This window comes from Scleropages formosus, chromosome 19 (assembly GCF_900964775.1).
Source record: "Scleropages formosus chromosome 19, fSclFor1.1, whole genome shotgun sequence".
Taxonomy (NCBI): Eukaryota; Metazoa; Chordata; class Actinopteri; order Osteoglossiformes; family Osteoglossidae; genus Scleropages; species Scleropages formosus.
Window position 1 is genome coordinate 10,025,335 of NC_041824.1, and position 24,966 is coordinate 10,050,300.

A 24,966-nucleotide genomic window follows, 5' to 3' on the forward strand; every position below is an offset into this window, starting at 1 on the left:
CATTTACATTACAAAGATCATGATTAAATGGACCACATTCAAGACAGTTGTTTTTCCTCCCATGAGTGGGTGTATGACGCTCAAAGAAATTTCAAAGAACCCAAATGCAGATTGAAGGGTCTGCTCTCTTCTGTCAACAAACAAACCGATAGAATTCATGATTATACCATAAGAAAAAGTATTGCTTTAATTTACGGAAAGCTGGGAGAAAATCCATTCTGCCCGAAATTAAAATTGCAGCTCAAGGTCTCAAAAGCGCACCTGAATGAAGCCCCAGAAATTCTGAAACACAGTCCTCAGGACAGACAAGATCAAAGTAAAGTTGTTTCCTTCTAATATGCAATTTTGTGTTTGGCAAAAAAATACAGATGTAAAATCCTCCAATGTGATATAAAATGACTAATAAAGCTGAACAAGGAAATCATAATATTCTCTTGCTTCTACAAGCAACTGAAAGACGGTGCAGTTATTTTTCCGCACATGGCTTCTGCATGTTGACTCATTTTTAGTCAAATATATGATGACAAAGTGAATTCTGTAATGTATTGTCACATAATGTTAGATTTATCTGCTGTCAGGGCTTGGCGAGGACTAGATGATGATTTATGTCCTAATATGTAAATAATTGAAAGATAGTAAGTGTAATTTCTTTTTTGTGTCTCTGTAATTGAGTTACAGCATGGGTTACTGGGCGGAATACCATGCAAACTGCTACGACTGCGGAAATGAACATAAGGGACGTGACGGATCAATCACAACTCACGTACAAAGTCTGACAGACCGAGCGATAGATGTACAGGACGTGTGTCGAAAACCCAACCCTTGACCGCTGTCAAATATCAAGGGAGAAAGAAAGCACTTAACACAAAATCAGTTGCAGCAACAGCAGGTAGTGCGGGGGCTAGAGCCACCTCGCACCCAAAGGTTCGAATCCCACATCCTGCCGTAGAGCCTTTGAGCAAGGTACTTACCTGAAATTGCACCATGAAAAACTGCTCAGGTGTTGTGTAAAACACCATAAGTCTCTTGGGTGAAAAGCATCACCTAAACAAATGTAAGCTTTCACTGCAATTACCAAAAACAAAACAGGACAACTAAGATTTGCAGGAGAATATATCTTGAAATGTAAATGTAAATTCTATTTGAAAGTGTTGGATGGTATAATTACATAGGATGTATCTGTGGGAACAGCCAACAAATAAAATGGTACAGGGAAGATTTTGAGAAGAGTCTCTTATGCACACGTAGTGGAAGATTTATGTATGTAAAACCTGCAGTACCTTGCCCATTTAATCGACATCTTTGTACGCATCTCTCTGGTTGAAGGGTACAAAAAGGAAAAGAATGAAAATTATTACCAGCACTTACATGATTTCTGGGGCCTAGAGATTTCCAGGTCCACCACCTGCCTAGTAAAATAGACGCAGGGATCATTACATAGGGTCGGTGTTGTGTGTGGGCCACAGAGTCCTTCTGGCATCATTTGTAAATGTATAGCTTGAGATACTCAAGTGCTCAGAGCTGGCTGGATGGCAAACAAAGGAATTAATTACTACCGATTGATTAGTGTGGTCCAATCATTATTCTTTTGTTCTGCCGAATTATCGTGTTTCAAACGGCTTTGGTTCTTGAGGGAATCCAATAACGCTGGAAGATTCGTTCAAGAAGCTTTTCTGGTACATTTGAAACAGAAACCTTAAAAGAACATACTGATGATCATAAAACAGTGTATGCATACATATAAACTCATGTAAGCTAAATGCTCAGTGTCTGGTAGTCATTTTCTGGGCTGTCAAGCTCATAACCCTTTTTCAGTCTGCTTCAATTTGCAAAAGTAATAAAGACATCGTTAGTCTTTTGTGGAGACGTCTCGCAAAGTCCCAAATAGTTGCGGTAACATAACGATGTTATCTTATGATGGTGTAATAGGACCCAGTGTGAGATAACTGCACAAGTGACAGGATTTAGCACAAGTGACAAAATACAGTCGCTGCTGCCAAGCAAAAAGCTTATTATTGACCTCAGAGGGAACTCCAAGGAGAACAATATATGAGGTTGGAAAAGAGATACCGTGTTTGGGTAGATACTGCATTGCCTAGCATAGATTCCGCATATTGTTGCCATGTAGTACTTAGTCCCGCTAACTTAGAACACTAGAATCTGAATATGTGGAGTAATAAGAAATATGGACAGTCAGAGCACTGCTCAGAGACAGTAAATGTACACACACATGCACACAATTAGATTAATGAGTAGGCAGATGAGTGAAGTGCTGTCCCTCTAGAGAATGATGCCAATATCCACCTGTATTCCCTCAATCCAGGTCATTTTCATTTATTCATTGAGCAGATGCTCTTCTTTAAAGCGACTTCCAATGAATGTTGTATATAGTGTTATCAGCACACACACCTTATTCACCAGGGTCACTTACACTGCTAGATACACTACACTGGGTCACTCATCCATACATTACTGGAACACACTCTCTTTGTCCCTCACACACTACGGGGAACCGAAACAGCTTGTCTTTGTACTGTGGGAGGAAACCAGAGCACCCAGAGGAAACCCACGCAGACACAGGGTGAACATGCAAACTCCACACAGACTGAGGAGGGATCGAACCCATGTCCACCCACACACAATGAGACAGCAGCTCTAGTCGCTGTGCCACTGTACTGCCCATCTTGACCTTCAGGGTAGTTAACCTGTTTTTTTTATTTTAATTGAGAATACATTTGAATGATGAGGGCAGTAGGTGGTTTAATACACATTACGGTTTTGAGAATTCTGAGAAATGCACACCTACTAAGATATTCAATTATACTAATACAATCTGGGTCTCCGAATGGTCTCCAAAAACAAAAACATGAGCATAAATTCTTTTTAAAAAATTAGATTTGTGTTACATAAGAAAGAATAATATTAATATCTGAATATTAATATTAATAACTGAAAAGGCTTAGAAAAACAACACAGCAAACTGATGATGGAGTTAATTTTCCAATGAAACGTCTTAAATTACAGAAGCAAATCGTGTATTGTATGTCATGATCAATAATGTCATTAACCGTTAAACAGGCTCAAGTTACTGTATACATTTTGTCATATTTGTAACACGATCGGTTTGCAAATGCTAATACAGCGAATCTTTAACATGAGCAGTTATTGGGATGAGAAAAACCGATCCCGATCCTGCTACCCGATTGATCTAGGCCGGGTTTTGCGCCTCACTTGGCAAATGGTTGAAAAAAAAGTCTCTTCACCTGGAGAACGCTCTCGCGTATTACTCCGCGAGGTTAGAGAGACTTTTATTTTAACACAACGTATTTATTATTTTTACATCAACACGCCGCGATGTTCACGTTTTCAGGATTAATAGCGCGTACGATACATATATTCTGCGCTTCGCAGGTGTTTATGTGCGGTTTTGACGATCTGCGCTCAACTTAAAGTTTATTTGGGACTATTTGTCCGAGTGTCGCTGACAGGCAGTGCTTCGGTCTCTCTCAAACATGGCCACCATGATGGAGTGAATGCAATAACTTTGAATTTCAGATTTTTATGGGGGAAAGTCGGGTTTTTTTTCTTACTGGAGAACGAAACATTTCATCGGAAAACTACATATATCATACTTTGTCAATGTTGTAGCTTTTGGAGAAGTTGTCCGGGGATTCCACACTCGTGTAAGTTGGCTGGGGAGCGAGCGAGCTGTAGAGAATTGCATCAATTTCGTAAGCATTACCCGTTTCTCACGAATCGAATGTTGTTTTTCTTCTTCGTTTCTCATTCCGTCTACTGGATAAACAAGGCATCCTTTTTCACTTGACTTTTCCTCCGAACGATGAATTTTACGACTCGGATGTAAAAACGCCACCTTTTGTATTTTGTAGCACGCTTCTGGAAAAAAAAGGAAAGTGATCCGTTTTTAAAGGGAAGGAGGGAGCTGGTAAATTCGTCGTTGGATCTATTTTTGAGTACATTTTTTTTTTTTGTTTCTGCACAAACAAACCGAAGAACTTGTATTCGGAATATAACGGCAGTTATATGGTTTTTAAAGCCAAATAATTGCATTTTCCCCCAGTGATCTTACGATATCCTCGACCCCCCCAACCTGTAAAAATACAAAAACACGAGTGTCACATTTCTTATGACGATAAGGTCATGAAGGCAATAATTCCACACTTCTAGGGTTACAAAGGTAAGTTTTTGTCGCGAGCGGGTGCAAATTGGCACCTTTGTGGCGTTGTGGTCTCGGTTTGTGTGTCTCCGTGTCCCGTCTCAGCCAACAACAGTTTGGCTCCTATCATGACATGTCTCTCTTATTTTATAAACGTTGCGTTTACAACCGGAGAAAAATGTGACGTCAGAATTTTTGTATTGAAGAAAAGGAGCGAGAAAAATTGGTTATGACCTACCGGGGCAGTTTAATTAAAATGATATTGCGGTGCAGAGCTTGTGTTATATAATAGTCGCTATTTCGAAATGCACGTTCGTGAGGCGAGCCGTTTTGCCTGCTCCTCTCTATTTGCCTTCACTTCACGTCAACACTTGTGTTTTTTTTTATTATTATTATTTTTTTTTTTTATTTTAAACGTTATGTCAGATTTTCGTTTCTTGTGTCGGTTAACTCTGTTTTATGTGGTACTGGAACGTTGTTTCGTTTCACTGTGTTTACCAGCCGCGTATTACATTAATGGGTGAAACGACAATAAGCCACTTTAACTCTTGACTTGAGATTTTGATATTCGTAGATTTTGTGCGGAAAGTGTAGCCGCTCGGCTTTTGTGTCAGTCTCAACTCTGGTGTTTTTTTTTTTTTTTGGTCTCCTCCGGGAGCCCCAAGTTTCCCCCGTTCGCGCAGGTTGTTTGTCCAAAAAAAAAAAAAAAAAAGGCGTCCGCGTTTTACCTTCGTCATATTTTTATTGCGAGGGGATTCCTTCACAGATCATTAGGCTGCCCTGGCCTGGAAGTGTAAAGACGTGTCGACTTCCAATGTTTACAGTGGTGCTGCATGTTTTGTTTTAATAATCAAAGGGAAAGTAATAACGACTCCTCAAGGCAAGTAATATCAGAGGTACTAGGGATGACAGACCAGTTGCATCATCATGTAGCTTGAACTCCGAACCTGGAACATCTCGCCTCACCTGCGACGACGCTGCTCGCCCGCCCGGGTGACGCTTCTTAATACTTCACTTTGTTGTCAGCTTTCTGCTGTCACACAGTGACTTGGTCTTCGGTACAGGGCTGGCAAGCAGTCGCCGGTAACTTTGAAATTGATAGTCCGTGCAAGTATTTGGTGGCATCACACTGTGTGTCAGCGGCACCAGTAAAGGGTCCTGCCTGGTTCCTCCTGTGAAGTTGTTTTTGTTTTTTTAAGGCAGAGTTCAGTCATAAGCGCTTGTGAATCTGTGAAGTTTGGGATCTACAAAAATACACACTGATGCAAGTAATGGTGTTTTAAAAAAAAAAAAAAAGGTGTAATCTCTGCAAAGCAGTTAAACTTTAAAGAAAGACATTAGTACCTGAGTCCTGGTGGTGTTGATTTAGTGTATCATGAATAGTGGTGCACTTCAGGGAAAATATGGTGTGATATATTTAAGGTGAATCTTATGGTACCTCTGGTGTACCTTGAAATTGAGTACTTATCGGTGCTATAGAATACATGTGATCTGTCTGAAAAATTGGAGTTTTTTTTTCTAAAGACAAATTTAAGGTGCTTGTTACATACCACAGCATATTGACAAGCCTGCTATTTGAGTAAAATGGACAGTAACTTTTAACATTGTCTCCTTAATGCAAAATGTACATATTTACAACAGAATGGAACAAAGTACATATTTATGTAGTCAGTCTTCAATGTCATCCTGTTCTGTAGGAAATGAGCATCTGTATGTTCTGGAAGGTAGCGTGTTCTATTGTACACTTATTGCTGGTGACCCTGTTGTATTTTTATCTTCAGTGGAAATAATGATGTTTAAAGGAGTTTTCTGGTAAATGATAGATGGGTGCATTGTGTTTCATTGTTACGTTGTAAGTCACTCTTGGTTGCTTTTCATAGGTTTCTTTTCCATGTTTGTCATTTCCAGAAAGTATTTCTGAGTTGAACTAAATAATGAAACTGTTCATATTAACATTCTTGTACGAATTTGAATCTGTCTGAATTTGCTTAAACTTTCTGCTCATTAAATCTTGTTTCCCAGTTACTCTATTACGCATCTTTTGCTGAATCAAACTTGCTTTGACTTCTCGCTTTAATTCATGCGTACTTCTTTAATCACTGTGCCTTCCAGTAGATGACCCTTTTCAATTGGTCTTCTGTCATTTACTTTGCTAATGAAAGTGTGGTTTGGGTGCATTAAAGTGCTTTTTGAAGTGGATGGTGACCTTAATATTTGATGGAATATACTGTACATATACACAAAATGCATCTGAGCACTACAGTGTTCTCAGAATTTTTCATGACAGTACATGTTATTTCTGTAATGATCAGCTGGTGGTGTAGTGATTAGAGCTGCTGCCTTTGGATCCAAAGGTTGCAGGTTTACATCCCACCTCCAGCTGTTGTACCCTTGAGAAAGGTAATTATTCTAAATTGCTTCAGTAAAATTTTCCAGTTCTATAAATGGGTAAATAAGTTTTAAGTTTCTTTGGAGAAAAGTGTTGGCTACATGAATAACTGTAAATGCAAAGGTATGGGTGCTGTTTACTTGTTGGGCTCATGCAGAAATACTTAACCAATTAAGGTTTTGGAATTAGAATTACTGACCAATTACAATTATGGGAAGCATCTTTTTAGAAGCACTGCCTCCAGTCTTTTTCTGCTGGTAACTGAGTCCAGGATTGAGTCATCAATAGACTTGGACACCTCCATTCTTAGCACTTTTTATAAGGCAGTTTAAAGATTCCTTCTTCTTCCTGTTCCTACAGACGCTTCAAATGTTTTTATCTGCATATCAAACCGGTGTTTAAAAACTAAAAGTTGAAATGTAATCTTGACAGGTCCCAAAATATGCCAGTATTGTCAGAAAATAGGCCATTGAAATTTATTTGGCTATACAGTAAATGATTTTTTTTTTCTTCTCCTGGTTTTTCATTTCTTCACATTCACCTACTGAATAGTCAAAACAATCCAGCAAAGTCCCGAAATAGACCTCTTTCCTTAAGTAATTTTGTTTTAGCATATTAAAATGCATTTGGAGACATGTAGTGATAACTCTTAACCTTTTAAATAAATCTGATATTGCATTTATGCATACCCACTTGGAGGTACCAAAGAGATTAATTAGAACCAATTTTTCAAAACGTGAAAGTATTTCACATTTTGTTCCACAGTCCTCTTATTTTGTTGGTCAGGTCTACAGAAGATGCATCCGTGGAAGCTCAAAATTCAGTTCATGTTAGTTTTACTTCTATTTCATGTTGTTAATGAAGTCAGTATTTGTGGCTTTTTTTAAATGTAAAAAGTCAGTGTTGTCTTGGAATATTGTTTAATGCTGGAGTTGTTAAATATTTAGTTTTGTGTGTATCAGAATTTCAGTAAAAATTGTCATGGTTCAACCTTAATGTGTGGAAGGTGATGTTTCAATAAGATTCCTGCTGTTCATCCTTTATACTGTAGTCACATTGTTTCCTAGATACTTTGTTCTCTTTATGATTTAAACACAAAGTTTGACGAATACAGTAGCTTGGTCTGTAATAGGTTGACTCCGTGTCTATTATCTGCTGTAGAAATGAGGCTTTTTGATAACACGTAGTTATCTGGACATCATTGTGAGAGGTATTCTTGCTTTAAAAATGTATATGGGGGCATCAGATAAAATAGTAATTGGCTCAGCATATTGGATGACAAGAGGGAGTAACACCAGTTTTATGTAGTGTTTACCCAGAATTCACAGTAGGGCTGGCAGAGCGCCATTGCTGTTGGTAAGGGGTCATCACAAAGGGGGGGTGGGGGGGATAGAAATAGGCTAGGAAATTGTCCAGTTATTACATGTGTGCAGTCCCTGCGACTGCTCTGGCTTTGGTGCCTGGGTCCCCGTAATCCCCACCCCTGTTGAATATCTGTGAATGGATGGGTGATGGAAGGCTGTGCTAAAGGGGCACCCAGTGGCATTTGTGGGCCTTTGTTTCTTTAGGTTCACCGTGCTTGACAAATAGGTACAGGGACACAACCAGAGGCTTTCAGTAAAGCAGACTATTTGAGGGCAGAGTCAATGTGGAGAGCTAAAATCGAGGAAGCTTGAGCATGGATGGCCGTTCACTTGTGTGTTGGGCACAGGAGGCCTGTCTCATCAGTGAGTGGACAGAGGAAGAAGGAAGGCTTAATGCTCAAGATGTTGAATCAGGAAGGAATTCAAGTGCCAGTTGGTCGGCTGAAGTATATAAGTAAGGCTGAATAGAGGAGTTTTGATTGGAAAGGAAGGAGGGAGGACACAGTAGGGCTCAGGAGGCAAAATGCTCACAAACGCTGAGCAACAGCCGAGTATGTGACGTAGATGTATATTCACACGCGCAACCGTTTTTGCTCTGGCTTAGCAGTTTGTGTACTGGCCATTAGTGAAAGCCTTTCAATAAGTTTTCTCTATTGTTTGAGTCCTTTGTCCTGTCTCAGCATGTTACATGTAATCTTTGTGGTGCGTATAGGCTTTGCCACTTTCATTATGAAGTGTCAGCTCCACACTATAGATTATGTAGTGTCAAGTTAAATTACTGAAAGTTGTCTTCTTGAAGTGGTTGTTCAGGTTCTCTGTTTGTGTCATGTTCCTGATATCAAACGACCACAACCGTGGTAGATTACTGGTTTATTCCAACATTACTTGTTTTAAATTTAGTTCTGAAACTGGACTAAGGATTTGCAGTGGCGTGATGTTCTGTGAATGAGTCGTTAGTGTTCATTAATGAGCCCTGTTTATAACGGGCAGCTTTAGATTTTGATATATACAATGATGTACAAATACATGAAATTCATTATTTTTTAATTAATTTAGCAGAGGTAAAAATTATAGCGGTAAATGTGAAGTATTAGTGACAATTAAAAAAATGTATTTGACTAAATTTGAATTTGGATACATACCAAATTGGATATGTTCCAAAATAAATTGGATATAGGTGCGAAGATGTGCCCTTTGCCATGTATAAAACAGTTTCTAAAGAACGAGCTCTCTTTTTGTACCATGGCCAAGTCATGCCGTGCATTTAGTCTCAGGTGCATTTTTAAATACATCTATGTTATATTACATTTACATTTATTCATGTAGCAGACACTTTTCTCCAAAGCAATGTACATCTCAGCAAAAAACAAATTTGTGCATTACATCAAGAGAAAGACATACAGTAGCTGCAGACGTGATTAAATAAACCTAGTTTGTTACTTTTCACTTGATGTACCGATGTTCATTGCTCAACTAGGCGCATAAAACACAGGACCGATGAATCCTGATAACTTCCTACAATTTTTTTCATTTCTTCCTTGTTTACATCATTCCAATTATGATATTCAACTGTTCAGTGGTGCCTAACTTTACTGCAGCTGGTTGGCAGATGTGGAGGACTGTGTCATAATTAGACAAAATGCATGTAGTGATTGGAGTTAATAGGCTCCCAGCAAGAATGCATTTATGGAGTAGCCGGAAATGAGCTTGACTTTTGCCAGGGTGCAGAATTGTCCTCTGTATAACAGAGCTGCACTTCCTGGTCAGGGATGAGTTCTTCAAAAACTGTAGCTCAAATTAACGCTAATGCTGCCATTAATCTGTGTGTAGAACATTCTTGTGTTTATTTTATCCTTCTGTGTACATTTTTGCTATTTTGCAGCATTTTCTGTGATTTATAATGGTAGAGTGAAAACAATAAAGAGCGTGTGGACCGATTTCCGGCCTTTGGAGGTCTCAGTGTGTTGGTCTTAAGGTTTTTTGGGATGAAAGGAGAGTTGTATTGTCGTTGGGATTCTTGACGGTTGAATTCATTCCCATGTACATTGTGTAGCAGTTGTACCCTCGAGCAGTTGACTTACCATGAGTTTCTCCAGTTAGAATTACCCTGCTGTATAAATGGGTAAATAGTTGTTTTGGAGCCATTTACTCCATAAGTATCAACTAAATGAACTAATGCGTTCTTTCAAAATAAGCTGGTGTGACTATGATGTAGTCTTCCTTAGTGTGTGTTATGATCTAGAACATTCCTAGATCCTGTCAGTTTTAACCGTTGCTATGCATTTTGCAAAATTCAGATGGTACTTCATTTGTCCCCCCCCCCCCCCCCCCCCCCCCCAGAGTAACCACCACTTGTCAAAAATAACTATATTGAGTAAATTACTTGAAATATCCAGTGTTTTCATTGAAACTCTGAGAGACCACTAAGTGATACCCTGTATGTCAGTGTCACAAATTATTTAGATGTTAAACTCTTGACTGTGACCATACTGTGATGTTGTACTATTTTGAACCCCCTTTGTGGTTTTTTTTTTTTTTTTTGGACATTTCAGTAGTATTTTTTACTTTTAAACTGAGAAAGTTTATTTGTTCTGTTCGTGACTTAGTAATGTTGATACTTCCTTTTTATGTACGGTGTGTTGTTCAGACTACTTTTTGAACCCTTATCTACTCTTCACCTAACTGATATGGCAGTGCATGTGAAGTGAACCTGTTTTTAAGAAATGAAATGGTTTTGTGGAGTATTGGTCTTGTTAATTGCCTTGAATTAGTCATGACTGATTTATTTAGCTTGATTGACTTGGTACACCCCATGTTGGCAATGCTTTGTTTTCGTGGGCTTAACTGCTTTGTTTTTTTAGTACTGGATATTGTTTCATTGATTGAATATGGGATCTTTTCTAATTTATGGTTGATATCCCTTGAAAGGAACATTGTTGTATGTTTTATATTTAATTTGGGGCAGCAGGTGGAGTACAGATTAGAGCTGCTGTTGCTTTTGGACATAAAGGTCACAGGTTTGAATCTCACCTCCAGCTGTAGTAGCCTTGAGCAAGGTACTTACCCTAAATTGCTCCAGTAAAATTACCCAGCTGTATAAATTGGTAAATATTTTAAGTAGCTAAACATTGTAAGTTGCTTTGGAGAAAAGCATCAGCTAAATGAATGTAAATGTAAAGTTCATGCTTGAAGGACAGCTTAATATTTTCAATCAGGTTTGCTTTAGTTTGATAAGTTATTTGTCATGAATAGATTGCTCATGTAACTGCTAACAATACTATACAACTTAACTGTTAGTGGTCACTTACAAATTAACAGAATTGTCAGTTTAATTTTGTGTGTAGCATGTTTGCATAAATTTTTGTAAGATGAATTATAGTATTTTCACCTTTTTTTGCAATCACAGGTGGTGTTTTTGAAATAAAAATATTAGTGATAGGAAATTGAGACAGATCATTTCAGACCACTGAGTGTGCTTGCAAGTCTGGAGGAATCAGCCAGATCATTTGACTGAAATGTTGAGCACTCAATCTATGTGAGGAGTCACTCCTTTTGGGAACCACTGTATCTCGATATGTCTGTGGCATTCTATAAGATATACAGGTTATACTCTTTTTTTTTTTTTTTTTTTTTTTTTTTTAACCAAGATATTCAAAATCAAGTGTGCTTATATTTGGTGATCTTTTCTTAAAAAAACCACTTCAGAAAGAAATGTGTATTGTTTATATGTTCATGTACAGCTCTGTGTGGGTTATCACTTATGCATAGTCTTTCTCTGAATGGAAGGTGAGTTTATGCAGTGACTTTCTTGGAAAGGATGTCTGTAAAGCCTGGTCAATATATTGTCATTCACATCACAGCTGAACCTCAGTAAAAGCTGCTGAAGTTGTGCCAGAGACAGCATACCAGATGTGACATAAATATTCCTGGGATTTTCAAAATATAACGTCCCCAATGTCTGTTTGCATGGTTACGTGAAACGTTTTTTCGAAGTCAGGTTCTTGTAATATCCTAAGGGCCTAACAGGTACATCCTCACACACTCTTCTCGGCAGCCTTTTTTTTTTTTTTTTTTGTAAAAAGAAAATTTTCTGGGTCTTGTCCTTTTAGTCCTTACAAAGATCTGTGGTTTTCATGTCATTTGTGGTCATTAAGTATGCTTTATTTTGCTGTTAATTGAACTGAATTCCTTAGCTGAGGTATTACTAGTTTTGTTCACTCAAACATTTTTTAGCATTGCCTGAATAGTGAAAAGGTCAGCTAAGGTGTCTTAATATGGGAGCGAATGTGTTAATTACTTCAATTAAACTGTTGCATATATTGTTTACTTAAAGGAGAAGTTTATTCAGTTTTTCACAGCTCGACTGCACAGAAGCTTTCAGGCTTGATTCATGTATTTTTATTGGTGTACATTTTAAACTAGAAGATAGAATTGTCTCTAATTTGGTCTAAGGCTGGCCTGTCTCTGAACATTAGGTGGACTTGCCAGTGGAAATATGTGAGGCACAGTTAAATATTTAAGTCTTTTCATGAGCAATGGTGACATAATGGTGCTACACATTCTAGCATTACATTGTAGTTATCTTAACATTTAATGAATGCAGTAATCATTTCACATAGTGTTCGCATGCCTGTTAGATCCCAACGATCTTAAGAAAGGTTACAGAATAGTAGAACCAAAGAATTAGTTTTTCGAAATTGAATTCACGTTCCAGTGTTAGGCTGGTGGCAAATATATCTTCAGGGAGCTGGCATTGGCATATATTTAACAACCGTGCTCCATTCATATTTCTTCTGCATTGAGACCAGAAGCAAAAATAAAAGAGCCATCTTTGCGGTGTCTGCTATTGTAACATCATGAAAGTATACGGTGACAACAGAAACAAAGTAGCTTACTGAAAACACACTTAATAGAAAAGCATACAGTTTTATTTATTTGGTATGGAGCTGGTGTAAAAACCATTATTAACTGACCATTGTTGCTGTGGTCAGATGGTGTTTTAGGTCAGTTCCTGGTTGACTACAAATCAGCTTCACCCAAGTTGATGTTGCAAGCGCTTGTGAATAACATTTTTTTTTTTATTATTGGGAAATACACAATCTACATCTGATGTACATTTTTTTATTCTACCTTACAATTGTTCCTGTTGCTGGCATTGTTATGAAGGAGATGGAAAAATGTGAACAGCTGCTGAAGCAATAAAGGATAATACAGCAGGTTACAGTACAGGGCTCTGACAGCTGCAGCCACATGTGCACTGTTAGACAGCAGTCCGTGTACAGCTCCAGCTAGTAAATTGTGCAAAATGGCATTTTTATAAAACCTGGATGCTCCATTAAATTCACCTCATGACAATGTTTGGAGCAGCAACTAGTTTCAAATGCTGTTACCTTAATCTAAAGGTTGTCAGTTGGAATCCTGCTCCTGTTGTAGTACTCTTTAGCAAGGCACTTAGCATTTGTTGATATTCTACTGTATAAATGGGTAAATAGTTCCAAAATATAACATGTTATTTTTGGCCTTGATCTCATCCAAATAAATGAATAGGACAGATAAAAGTTACATTTTCTCATTTTCAATACATCGGACAGTTTGAGCTTCTTCAGTAGGTCTGGACCTCATTTTCTCACAGAACCTGTAGGCTGTGGTGTGGTAATTTTAAAAAGAAAGTGGAGAAATTGTTATGGAAGTCTTGAGACTATTAACAATAAATGGATTACTTGGAATCATTTCATTGCAAAAAATTAAGAAGCATTTTTCCCTCTCACATAAGCTTTTGAATGTGGAGTGTCACTAAAAACTGGGATTTTCATTTCCAATTATGTAACTTTGTCTTTATTGTGGCGTGTGAACCTGAGTTATGCTGAACAAGGCTTATGCTGTTTGTTTTTTGGCATCGTGCATGAGGCGGTTTATGTGGGAAAAGATAACGCAACATGGGGGAGAGATGAGCACATCCAACAGCCCCCCTCTTCCCGTGTAAAAGATAAAAATGATGACTGTCGTACAGATTAGTGTATATACTGAGAGACAGAAGGATGCATGACGGGAGATTAAGTTCTCATCAACTACTGTGAAACCCCTGACTGCTCTGCCCAGACCATTTGTTTCTCAGCTGTTTAATGATAGCATACAGTTAATAAAATTTTGCTTTGCTTAAATGCAGTATAGTAACACTGTACTTAATGACAGGTGGTATCATGGTTAGAGGTGCTTTCTTAAACTGGAAGCACCAAGCTTCAAATTCTGCCTCATACTGTAGGAATTTACCCTGAATTGCCCCAGTAAAAATGAGAGCTAAAGGAATCATTTTAAATGTTATCACTTTTTTTCTTGTATAGTTCAACTGCTGTTACCTGTTATATTGTGTACACATGTGCTATAGTGAATGTTTGTCTTTTTAGGTCTGTGTTAGTTAGGTCTGTTTAATCACCTTTGACTATAACAAACACAGAATTGTTTCCAAGGCTCACTGACTAAGTATCATCTTTGGATCAGTTCTCTCATCAGGTTTCAAAGGTCAAGCTATCAGATAGTTGTCCTCTCTATGCCAGTTGGATTTAAGTGTATGTTTTACATTTGTTTAGCTGATGCTTCTCTCCAAAGCAACTTATAATATTGAGCTTTTACTCAGCTGGATATCTGGGTAAATATTGTAATTTTTACTGGAGTGATTTAGGATAAGTACCTTGTTTAAGGGCCCTACAGCATGAGGTGAGATTTAGACCTGTGACCTTTGGGTCCAAAGGCAGAATCTACTACTATGCTACCAGGTGCCCCCTAAACAACTGGGTTTCATCTTTGTCTGTTCTTAACATGTTTGGTCTGCGATGAAATAGTAACTTAGTTTTTGCTTGTGGAGTGGTATTTGTAGCAAGGCCTTTTGTGTACTCAGGATGTCTAGTAGGTTCACGAAAAGTGCATATTTTGCATTGAGGGTATTAAAGGAGATGTTCCATCTTACTGAGCTGATGGTTTACCTATAGTGTGTAGTGCTTAACCATGTAGCAAGTCCCTCCCCCTAGTTATGCCAGCATTCATATAATAGCTGGTACCTAAACACTGCATCAAGGCTTTCCCTTTTCTATTTCTTTCCCCCTCCCTATCCTCACAGCACAACCACTGAAAGACATTCCTAAATTAATTTGCACGAAGACAAGTGGTATCATGCAGACAGATCCTTTTGTGATATTTGTCTTCATTTAGCCACTGCTGGGGTCCTTGCTGACTGTGAAGGCCTCATGCTTGCTTCATAATTATCTGCTATGGTATTTTGAGTAGACCTTGTGGGGGATATTTGTAAGAGAAATTTATGTCTGGTTCATCCTGTGAGATGCCATATGAAGTCACATGTTGGATGACTTGGCTCATCAGCATCACACTTATTTGGAGGATAGACTCATCTATGGTTTGGCCTGTTTTGCTTTCTCCTCCAGCCAGAGAGGCTTGGTTTTAAAGCTTTCCAAAATTAAGTCACCATGGCTCAAGCCAGTCTAAGATCTGGCACTAATGACTATAACCCTTTTTCCTGACCCACCCCCACCAGAATTGATGTCTCAGTGTTTTTCTCAGGTTTTTCCCAAAGCTGCCATGGTTGTTGTTAGGTCTTCCCTGACCTTTGAGCTATAGGTTCATTTTCTATATGAAAAGAACTAGGAAGTTTCCAGATTTGAGAACTTGTGCTCACATACCACCAGTTTGCGTGATGGTGTGCTTTTTTTAGAATGGTGCTTAACCTTCTGCTTTAATACGTAGAGCTGTATCTTCATGGTTACAAGTGATTTAAATCTGAAATTGCAGTACAAAACCAGAGTTTTTCCACACTTTTCTTGTAAGTGGTGTTGATGGGGTTTTCATTAACTATGGTTATTAAATGTATTTGGTTAAGTCTCCTATATTGTATATGTCAGACATCTATATTAATGTTCAACTATTGTCCTCAATCTGTTTAGTGTTAGTTTCTTATTGGTTTTTCTTTTGTTCAGGTTTATTTTGGACACAGCACATTTTTTTTCGTTATGTGGCTAATACTTTGTACTATTTTCCAAGGCTGTACAAAGTCATTTAAAAAAAAAAAAAAAAAACCCTGAAAATGTACACCCACACTGTTTCTTCTGTCTTCTTCAGAATGTCATCAGAGGACAAGAGTCAGGAAGCCTCTGACTGTGGACTATCCCCGCCTCCAGGCGGTGCCGGGACAACGCCTGTGGGCAGCCCAACTGCCACCGACAAACGCCCCCGGGGCCGGCCTCGCAAAGATGCAGCAGCAGCCACACCCAAATCCAGGAGGAAGTAGGTTTGGTCTGCTGTCAGAGGGAGGTGGGATGAATCAAAGTAGCTTTGTTAGTTGTCACTTTGAGGTGGAACCGTGATCAGCAGGTTGTGAGGTTTGTACTGGGGACACAGCATGTTCTAACAGCAGTTTTGTTGCTTCCTGGCATTGACTTCCAAAGGCTTTTTCCCAAGGTCTGCATCTGTTGTACATCAGTTTCTGAACTGAAAGGCACTTTTGTTTACTCTGGGTTGTATGCTTTTTCCAGTAAAATAATGGTCAATAACTTTGCTGTCCTACACTAATTTGTATCATGTGCTGTAATCCAAGTACCAGATTAGAAAATACCTTAAGATATTCTTTTATTGAAAAGATTTTGTCAATTTTTCATGGCAACTGGGGAACTACTATACGGTTCCCCACGATCTGTTAAGTGTTTTGTAATCTGCAGGCATTTAATCTCCTGTAAGGGCTACAAGTAGAAAAATGAGCTGCAGTGGGATGTCCTGGTCACTGTGTAACCTCAGTTAATCTGGTAGCCCATGCTTCCGCAGTTTTGTCATAGTGGAGGTAGGAAGAGGTGCGGCGTTTGCGGGGGGATGGGTTTGGGTGGTGTTTGCAGATCAAACATCGATGCATCACATGGGAACATTGCAGGGGCTCCTTAGAGGAGGTGGTGCACTTATGTGCAGCAGTGCAGAGGCAGTACCTCATGAATCACACATGGGGCCTAAGGGGTGCAGGGGGCGTGAGATGGGGGGGATGCAATTTGGAGGCACCCGGCTTCTCAGCTCATATGGACCCAAACACAGCCATCACTCTGTCAGCGATGACTGATGTTTACTTCTAACCCCTGCCCTGGAGGTAGTCTTTCAACTTGTCACACCCAAGAAAATTGTTTGTTTTGGTATACTGGATTTGTTCAGAATTTTGCTGGAGTCCAAATGTCCTCCATTCATGCTGTTGCACATGAAACGGGCAAGGTGGAAAGGTTGAAAATGTAAAAGGTTCTTTCTTCTGATTCCCCTCTGATCATCAATAAATAATATGCAGTAGGCTGACTGCCTACTCCTTCACAGTTCCTTTGAAATACTAGAATGTAGATTTCACCTTCTGGGTCCATATGATGATGCTTAAATGAACCTTCCTGGCATGGGACATGTTTCAGAGCACTTGACACTGTGTACAGTAGCTGGTCTGTTACTTAAGAACTTCTCAACAAGTTTGTGCCCTGCTATAGCCTACAAATGTGTTATTGCTATTTCATTGCAAACTTGCGCATAGTGAACTTTTATTGGCATTCAGCATGTGTAGCATTCTTTTTGGTAGAAATTTAATACATTGATTTCCAGTGCTATGTGAGGCACAATGCTTGATGGCCCATGAGATTCTTTCATGAGCAAGAACTACTACATCTAGGTGTTACTCCTGTTCAGAATAATAGTTCCGCTATAGCAAGCGCTTTAAGCAGTTTACATTGAATATTAAATTACTCTTAGGTCTGGGCTTGGCTTCAGTCAGCACAATTGGTATTGTAACATGATCTAAGTCCCTCCCTAATGTGTCACCTGTTCTGGTTATTTGTGGCCCCATTGTGGGTAAGTGGTATTTTACATTGCTGTTAGTTTGAGGAATTACCAAGCAGGAGACAGTAGCAGGAGTATAAATGGATTATGCTTCAGAAGAAGTGAGGCAGTTTTTCCACATAGTTTGTTGTGAGGCATTTGCTGTCGAGAGGTCTCTTTCGCTGAAGCTGTGTCCAACTCTGTTTGTGAGAGATCATCCTTGCAGGTTACTCTCTGTCTAGGAAAGTTTTGTGTCAAACGACCACATCTTTGTATGTCTGAGTATTTAACTGGTTCAAAAAAGAAAGTGTTAATAAAAATGTTCCACATTTTAATGTACACTGCATTTTCTATATTCGTCCATTTCATTGGCAACATTGTCTCATATGCTGGGTCCTCGTGGTACAAACTTACGTTTGACTTTCCAAAGATAGAAGCATTTTATTTTTAATAGCTTTTTCCCCCTTATTTTTTAAAATATGACTGAAGATCATCTGCATTTCTCCATCCTGTCACTGGAGTAAAATGCACTCAAATTGAATAGGAGTGTGGGTCCAAATTAATTCAACTTCTTTTCAGCATTTACAGCTTATCACCGGTGTGTGTGAGTTGGTGGTCAATAACAAGATGAAAAACATTGTATATGTTTGAAATCACTCCACCAGGAATTGGTATTAAATAGTCTTTTGTGGAGACAATGTATTTTCAATCATGCTATTTTAATGTACCTTAAATCTTAGTGTTTGTTATAGCAATTTCAGAGACATTGTTAACCATGCAAATAAATCAAAGAACTTTTGGGGTCTGTGTGTATATGTATGTATGTAATATAGCAAACTGAAAACTAAAACATGAGTGAAACAAATTTAAATAATAAAGGATAAGTAGGTCCTGCACTGGACTGGGGTTCCATCTGTAGGGTTTTCTGCTTTGTGTCTCTTTTCATTAGGCTCTAGAGCACACTGACCCTGTAAAGAAGCCTTTGTTGAAAGTGGATTGAAGCAAACTTAATATACAGGCAGTCCCCAGATTACAAATGAGTTCCTTTCCTCAGTCTAAGTCGGATTTTGATGTAAGTCAGAACATTATAGTGGGTAACGTCAGTTTGTCAAATGTTTCTCTTACTGTATAGTATATCGTGTACCTTTCTATGCATAAAAAAACATTAAAGAAACGAAAGATGCACTGAAAGACCTTTAACAATATGGTAATAATACAGTGTAATGATGATCATAATGATAAATGTAGCTACAGTATTATAATACAGACATGAAAGAGATAAATGTTACTACTGTCATGATGAACAGAGGACATGGAGGAGGCTGGACCAAAGTGCAGGATCGTTTATTCAGAATCAAAGGACTAGATGTGTTCTCGTGGTTGGGGACGGGTGAATGGTCGGTCAATCGGTGAACTAACAGAGGCGAGGATTCGAAATCGGGGTCGAGGGACAAGGTGGGCGGTCGTTATCAAAGACACGTGGAACAGGACTGGGGAACGATGAGGGGCAGGACTTGGAAGAGCAAAGCAAGGGAGGTTTGAGAATCCAGAGGGGACGGTTGTGTTGTGAGAGATTCCGCAACGGGAAAAAAGTGTCTTTTATAGCCGAGTGCTCCGATTGAAGCTGCTGGTTGAAGTTCAGGTGTGGTTGTGACAACTACAGTATTTGTAATAGTCTGTGTGTGCACGCAAAACATAAAAATAAACTTTGTTTGCTTTTCCAGCGTTTATTGGCGTTTCACCTGTATGCGATTTCTTTATTTCAACTTTAGTTTTGATCATGATCGTTTCCCTTTTCTTTGATGCATCACTATATAGGTATGAACCGCCCCCTTATTAACCAGATTTTTTTTTTTTTTTTTTTTGGTCACCATTAAGTAACAATCAAATGAAAACTTCATAATTAAGGCTACTATATTAAAATTTGACTTACATACAATGATTCGTAACAAACGGGCGCTACTTTGCAACCCGCATTAAAACATGGTGTCTACAACGGTTCGTCGGCGGAGCACGTGAGCCCGAGGTAGGACAGACTGTTCTTTTCAGTTGGACCACGTTGTTAAGCGTTTCATGTGTTACTGTATCTGGCTTTAATTTTTTTGTTTGTACCCTCCTAACCATGGCACCAAAGCGTAAATGTGATGCAGGGTTGTATGTAAGTCGGATGTTCTTCACTCAGTGCCTGCCTGTAGTTTTACAGAACCTGTCCGGTGGAAGAAAATCGAGGAATGCCCGTTTTATAAAGTTTTAAAGCACAACCTAGTGATAGGATTTATGAACAAATGGAGTTTTGAACAGAGTTAAAATACAATTGTTTTCAATTTGAGGAGCCAGAGTACATAGTTCATCTAAATGTATTGTAAGTCAATAATGCAGATGCAGTTTGTTTGAGGAATGCACTTGCGCATCATCTATGCTTTTAATCTCCTAAATTAAATTGAGTTTCAGGAGGGGAGAGGAGGAAATATAGCACTCTGGTGTAAATACTAATAATTCATACCAACCCTTTGACGTTTATATTTATTCGTTTAGCTGACACTTTTCTCCAAAGCAACTTAAAATGTTAAGCAACTTGCAGCTTAACATTGTAAGATGCTTTGGAGAAAAGCAAAAGGGCAGCATGATGGCACAGTAAGTAGCACTGCTTTCTCAGCGCCTGGGTGGTGCAAGAGGATGTGGGTTTGATCTCTGCTCAGTTTGTGTGGAGTTTGCATGTTCTCCTGGTGTTTGCGTGGGTTTCCTTCCACAGTCCAAAGACATGTTTTTCAGGTTCACTAGTCATGTGCAAATGATGGTGTGGTCCACTGATGTATGGATGAGTGACCCATTGTAAGTACTGTATCTAGCAGCGTAAGTCACCTTGGTGAATAAGGTGCATGGGCTGTTAACGCTACGTAGTGTTCATTGGAAGTTGTTTGGAGAAAAGCGTCCGCTAAATAAATAAATGTAATGTCAACAATTGCCCATTTATAGAGCTAGGTAATTTTACTGGAGCAATTTAGGGTAAACACCTTGCTTAACAGTACTACAGCTGGATGTGGGAATCAAACCTGTAAGGTTTGGGTCAGAAGGCAGCTGCTCTAACCACTGTGCTACCAGCTGTCTTGCCCTATTTTTTTCTTTCATCAAGGATTCTTAATTTGAAGGCTACTGACAAACTGGCACTAGGTGTGTGGTAAATTGTATACAGCGAGTGACTTAAGGACAAGAGCCTCATTATACTGTCTAATTGCCTGTAAATAGAGAAAAACAAGTGTTACTATTTCCATAATGATATTGTAAGGTCCTGATTGTTCAACTTTAGTCAAAATTGGCACTGAATCTGAGAACGTTTTTAAAAGAGCTCTTGTGTAATCATTAGTTTAACGGCATTTCAAAGTATTTTATTAATGGGGAAGCAGATATGGAGCAAAAACAATTGCTGTATTGCACCGATGTCCCTTAGTGTAGTAAAGCTCGTAGCAAGACTGTTCAGTTTTAGTTTCAGCCTCTTCAAAGCTCAGTAATATTTGTGCACAAATTTTTTTTGTCTCTCCTGCCTCTCTCAGTAGCAGTTATTTCACACCTTTTGAAGGGGAAACACAATTTTATCCAATCTAGGTGGTGAGTTGAAATAAATTGTCAGTCTCCTGCAAAGGAACCATTTAAACAGCACTGGGCAGCTGGTAGGGTAGTGGTTAGAGCTGCTCTCTTTTGAATCAAAGGTTGAAGGTTCAAATCCCATCTTCAGCTGTAGTTTCCTTGAGCAAGATACCCTAAATTGCTCCAGTAGAATTACTCAGCTGTATAAATGAGTAAATGATTGCAAGTAGCTAAACACTGTAAGCTCCTTTGGAGAAAGTAAGTCCATAGGGCCTCGTGAAATGTCCAGGTTTGGGTCACGGCACCCCAGCCCAACTGCCTGAAGTGATTATACCTGCTCTGTCATGCTCTGGAACACCGTTCTTCAGTGAAATCCTTTTTATGTTTTGACTTATAATGATTTTGTATTAAAACTGCTGAAGCACTACAGAAAGTGGGGGTTGTCTTTGACAGCTGAAGAAAGTTGCTGTTTTTGTTTAATTTTTTGCACAAAATTCATTGACTTTGGGCTATTTGTCCACATTGTAAATATAAACTTTGGCCTCCAGGATAGTGAGCAGCAGAAAATGTTTGCTGAAAGATAGCAGAGTCGCCAACAAGGGGGCATATTCCTGTTCCGCTGATAGTTCCATGCCGGGTTTTCATACTCTTCTTCTGTGCTGGAACTACTTGCGCCACTTTTTTCTTCCCTCTCTCTCTCTCTCTCTCTCTCTCTCTCTCTCTCTCTCTCTCTCTCTCTCTTCCCCCTCTGAGCACCCCCCCCAACCCCCCACTGTAGTGGGATCATGAGGATAAGTTATAGTGTAGGGAACTGGGGGTTGGGTTTTCAAGAGCATTTTAGGTTTTGTTCTGAAAAAGAAAAGGCTTTTATTAAATACTTTAATGGCCATAAGAATAGAGTTTCAGTGTAGAGAATATACACTTTCAGCCTTAAGTGAAATATTAATGAATGTGTATTGCAAACATGTAGGTCTGTGTTTATAATATGTAGTGCTTGCATGTAGTGCTGGTGCAGAAATCTTTAAGGCTTTAGCCTGGTATTCTTTGACAGTTGCTAGCTGTCATTTGTTTTCATGCTTTGATTTTTGAGGTTGAGGTCCCCATTATGACTTTCCTGTCCACTAATGACACAGATGTAAAGTATGGGTAGGAATTTTACATGGTACGTAGCGCATGACTTTTTTTTTTTTTTTTAAAAAAAATTCTATCGCAGTCCTTGCTGTTGGTGACTCACTGAGGAGGAGCCGAAAAACAAAAATGGTGACACGTGGAGTTTGTGTTGTCCTTGAGGCCTCCATGGTACTTTCCTGACTTAGCTTGTTTTGTAATATTTTGGTGCTTATGTAGCTTTTGGTTACTAGTTACCTATTGCTTGCTTGTTCAGTTGCTTCTGGGCATAGGTACAAGAAAAATCCATTTAGCAATCCCTGTTAAGAAGACCAAAGTGTTCTGGGATGGCAGATAGTAATACATCTATACTGATTATGTACTGTTATCTCACAGTGAAATTATTTATTTGTTCCTAAAGCACAGCGTATTGTACAAATCATGGAGAAAGGCTTTAGAATAAACTGAACAGTTTGTACTGTATATTGTTCCGTTGTGTGTCCGTATTAGTTTCAGCTATACTTTGAACCTTTTGACAACCTAATAGTTGCTGTACAGTAATGGCAGTCATGTAGAAAATGTTTTAAAATGCCAAATCGCTCCAGTGTCAGAGCTAGAATTGCTAGCAGTGGCCCAGCTCAATTCACCTTCATATCACGGTGCAGAGTTTTCCTTGCCACAACACACGTGCTATCTGTAAAAGTCCAAACAGTCACAGCGACCGAGTTGTGTGTGCCGTTTACTGCTCTGAGACGTGTTTACACCCTGTGCTTTGGAGAGGGGTTTGGGTGACCCGGTTTAAACCTGTTCCCATCTCCACTCTGCCACATGCATTTTCACTGATATAGGTCATTGATTAGAGGTGAGCCTGTGGTATCTGTCTCCACCAGAAACCCAGCACGAAATCTGATGCCTCCCACTTCAATCGCAGGATGTTGTTTGAGAAAATTAGTTGCAATGGCAGACACACTCCACTGATGAGGCCAAAAAAGCACGTTTGCTGGACTTGGATTAAAAAATACTTTTGTTGGAAACCACAAACATTTAATGATTTGATGCTTGCAGTAGTGTTTACTTTTTTAAATTTGTACAGGTTGCACCTACAAGGGCACTTTTTTGACAGTCCTCAAATGAAAATAATTGGAGTTCTCAGCCTGGTTGATCATAACTGTTGAAAGCAATACCACAACTCAGTCCTCATTATAAACTGTTGTTTTCAGACATGCAGAAGACGGACTCGCTTTGTGATATTTTTAACTGGACTTTTTAGTCGCAAAGTAAAAATGTTTTTTATTTCCTGGAAGAATTTATTGACTTTTATTCAGTGATCTCTGGTTTTGCGATTTTCTTCAAATGGGGCAGCTAATAGTGTTTTGGGTTGAGCTGCTGCTTTTGGATCTGAAGGTCGCAGGTTTGAACCCTACCCTCTTGTGTAGTAAACTTAAGCAAAGCACTTGCCCTAAAATTAGTCCAGTAAAATTGATTAACTTTATAAAAGGGTAAATAACTAGATGCCTTCACGTTGTAAGTTGCTTCTTAGAGATAGATATACAGTTTTTAAAGATTAAATGTTTATTTTTAAAGATAAAATTCAGTAAATTCTATTTTAGAACTTGGTAATGTGGTTTACCATTTTGTTTAAAAATAAAAATGTGGTCTGTGTATTGAGCAACAATGGGCAATCTTAACATGGACAAATTATTGACTTAACTAAATGAGTTTCTGAAATACGCATTTAAAATGAGCATTACCCTTTCAGATAACTAACAAATTGAATGAAAGATAGACTAGACCTTTATCATGGTGAAGTTTCCTTACTGACTGGTGATTAATTTAGATTATAATGTGTCAGGTGCAAACAAAAACAATTAGGATACATTTACCACTAATTGTGGAAAACCCTTGTGCAAGCAATTTAATCTTGAAGAATTAGCAATGACATTGATTGTGAGGTGACACTAGTGAATTCATGTCTATTTTTGTCATTTAAAAGTGTATGGCTGGCAAAATAATAGAAGGGAAGGAATGGCAGTGAGGGAACCCTTCCCCCAGTTTGCAGACAAAGCCACTTTATGAGAAGTGGGAGTTCATTAGGTGGGAGGTGTGATGTCACAGTGCCTGATTGAGCGCCTCGTTAGCAACAGCGATAATTACCCACTCAGCAAATGGAAGTTTAGTACACATTGCTCCCCCCCTCAAAGTGGGGAAACTCCACATGTTCGGTGGTTCTGTCATTTACCACCTCTGTCTTACAGCTGGAAGTGGTTGTCCGTCTCAGCCTTGATGTAACACAAAACAGTGTCTGTGCACAAGTACGTGTATATGGTACATAGTGCTTTATCAAAGTTTATTTTACCACTGGGGTAAATCTTGAATGGTAAAATTATTTGATGTGATGATAAATTTAACAGTGTGTGATTCTTGCTCGAAAGCGTAGGGATTCACACATTAGAAATGCCTATTTGTCCTTGATTGTAATCTGGTAATCGTATAATAATGCTTTTATT

At 38.8% G+C, this 24,966-nt stretch overlaps 1 protein-coding gene across 14 annotated transcripts in view; it reads left to right on the forward strand.

Annotated features, from left to right (window-relative positions):
- Positions 1–3,500: 3,500 nt before the first annotated feature.
- The window catches only part of kmt2ca (lysine (K)-specific methyltransferase 2Ca), a 104,982-nt gene continuing 83,516 nt past the window's right edge, over positions 3,501–24,966 (forward strand). For 13 of the 14 annotated variants that reach the window (XM_029246334.1, XM_029246337.1, XM_029246336.1 and 10 more), the window contains exons 1-2: positions 3,501–4,198; positions 16,058–16,222. In XM_029246334.1, coding sequence (XP_029102167.1) covers positions 16,059–16,222 — 164 coding nt within the window. In that variant the 5' untranslated portion in view covers positions 3,501–4,198; position 16,058. The remainder of the gene's footprint in view (positions 4,199–16,057; positions 16,223–24,966) is intronic. The other variant, XM_018747721.2, reaches the window with a different exon arrangement.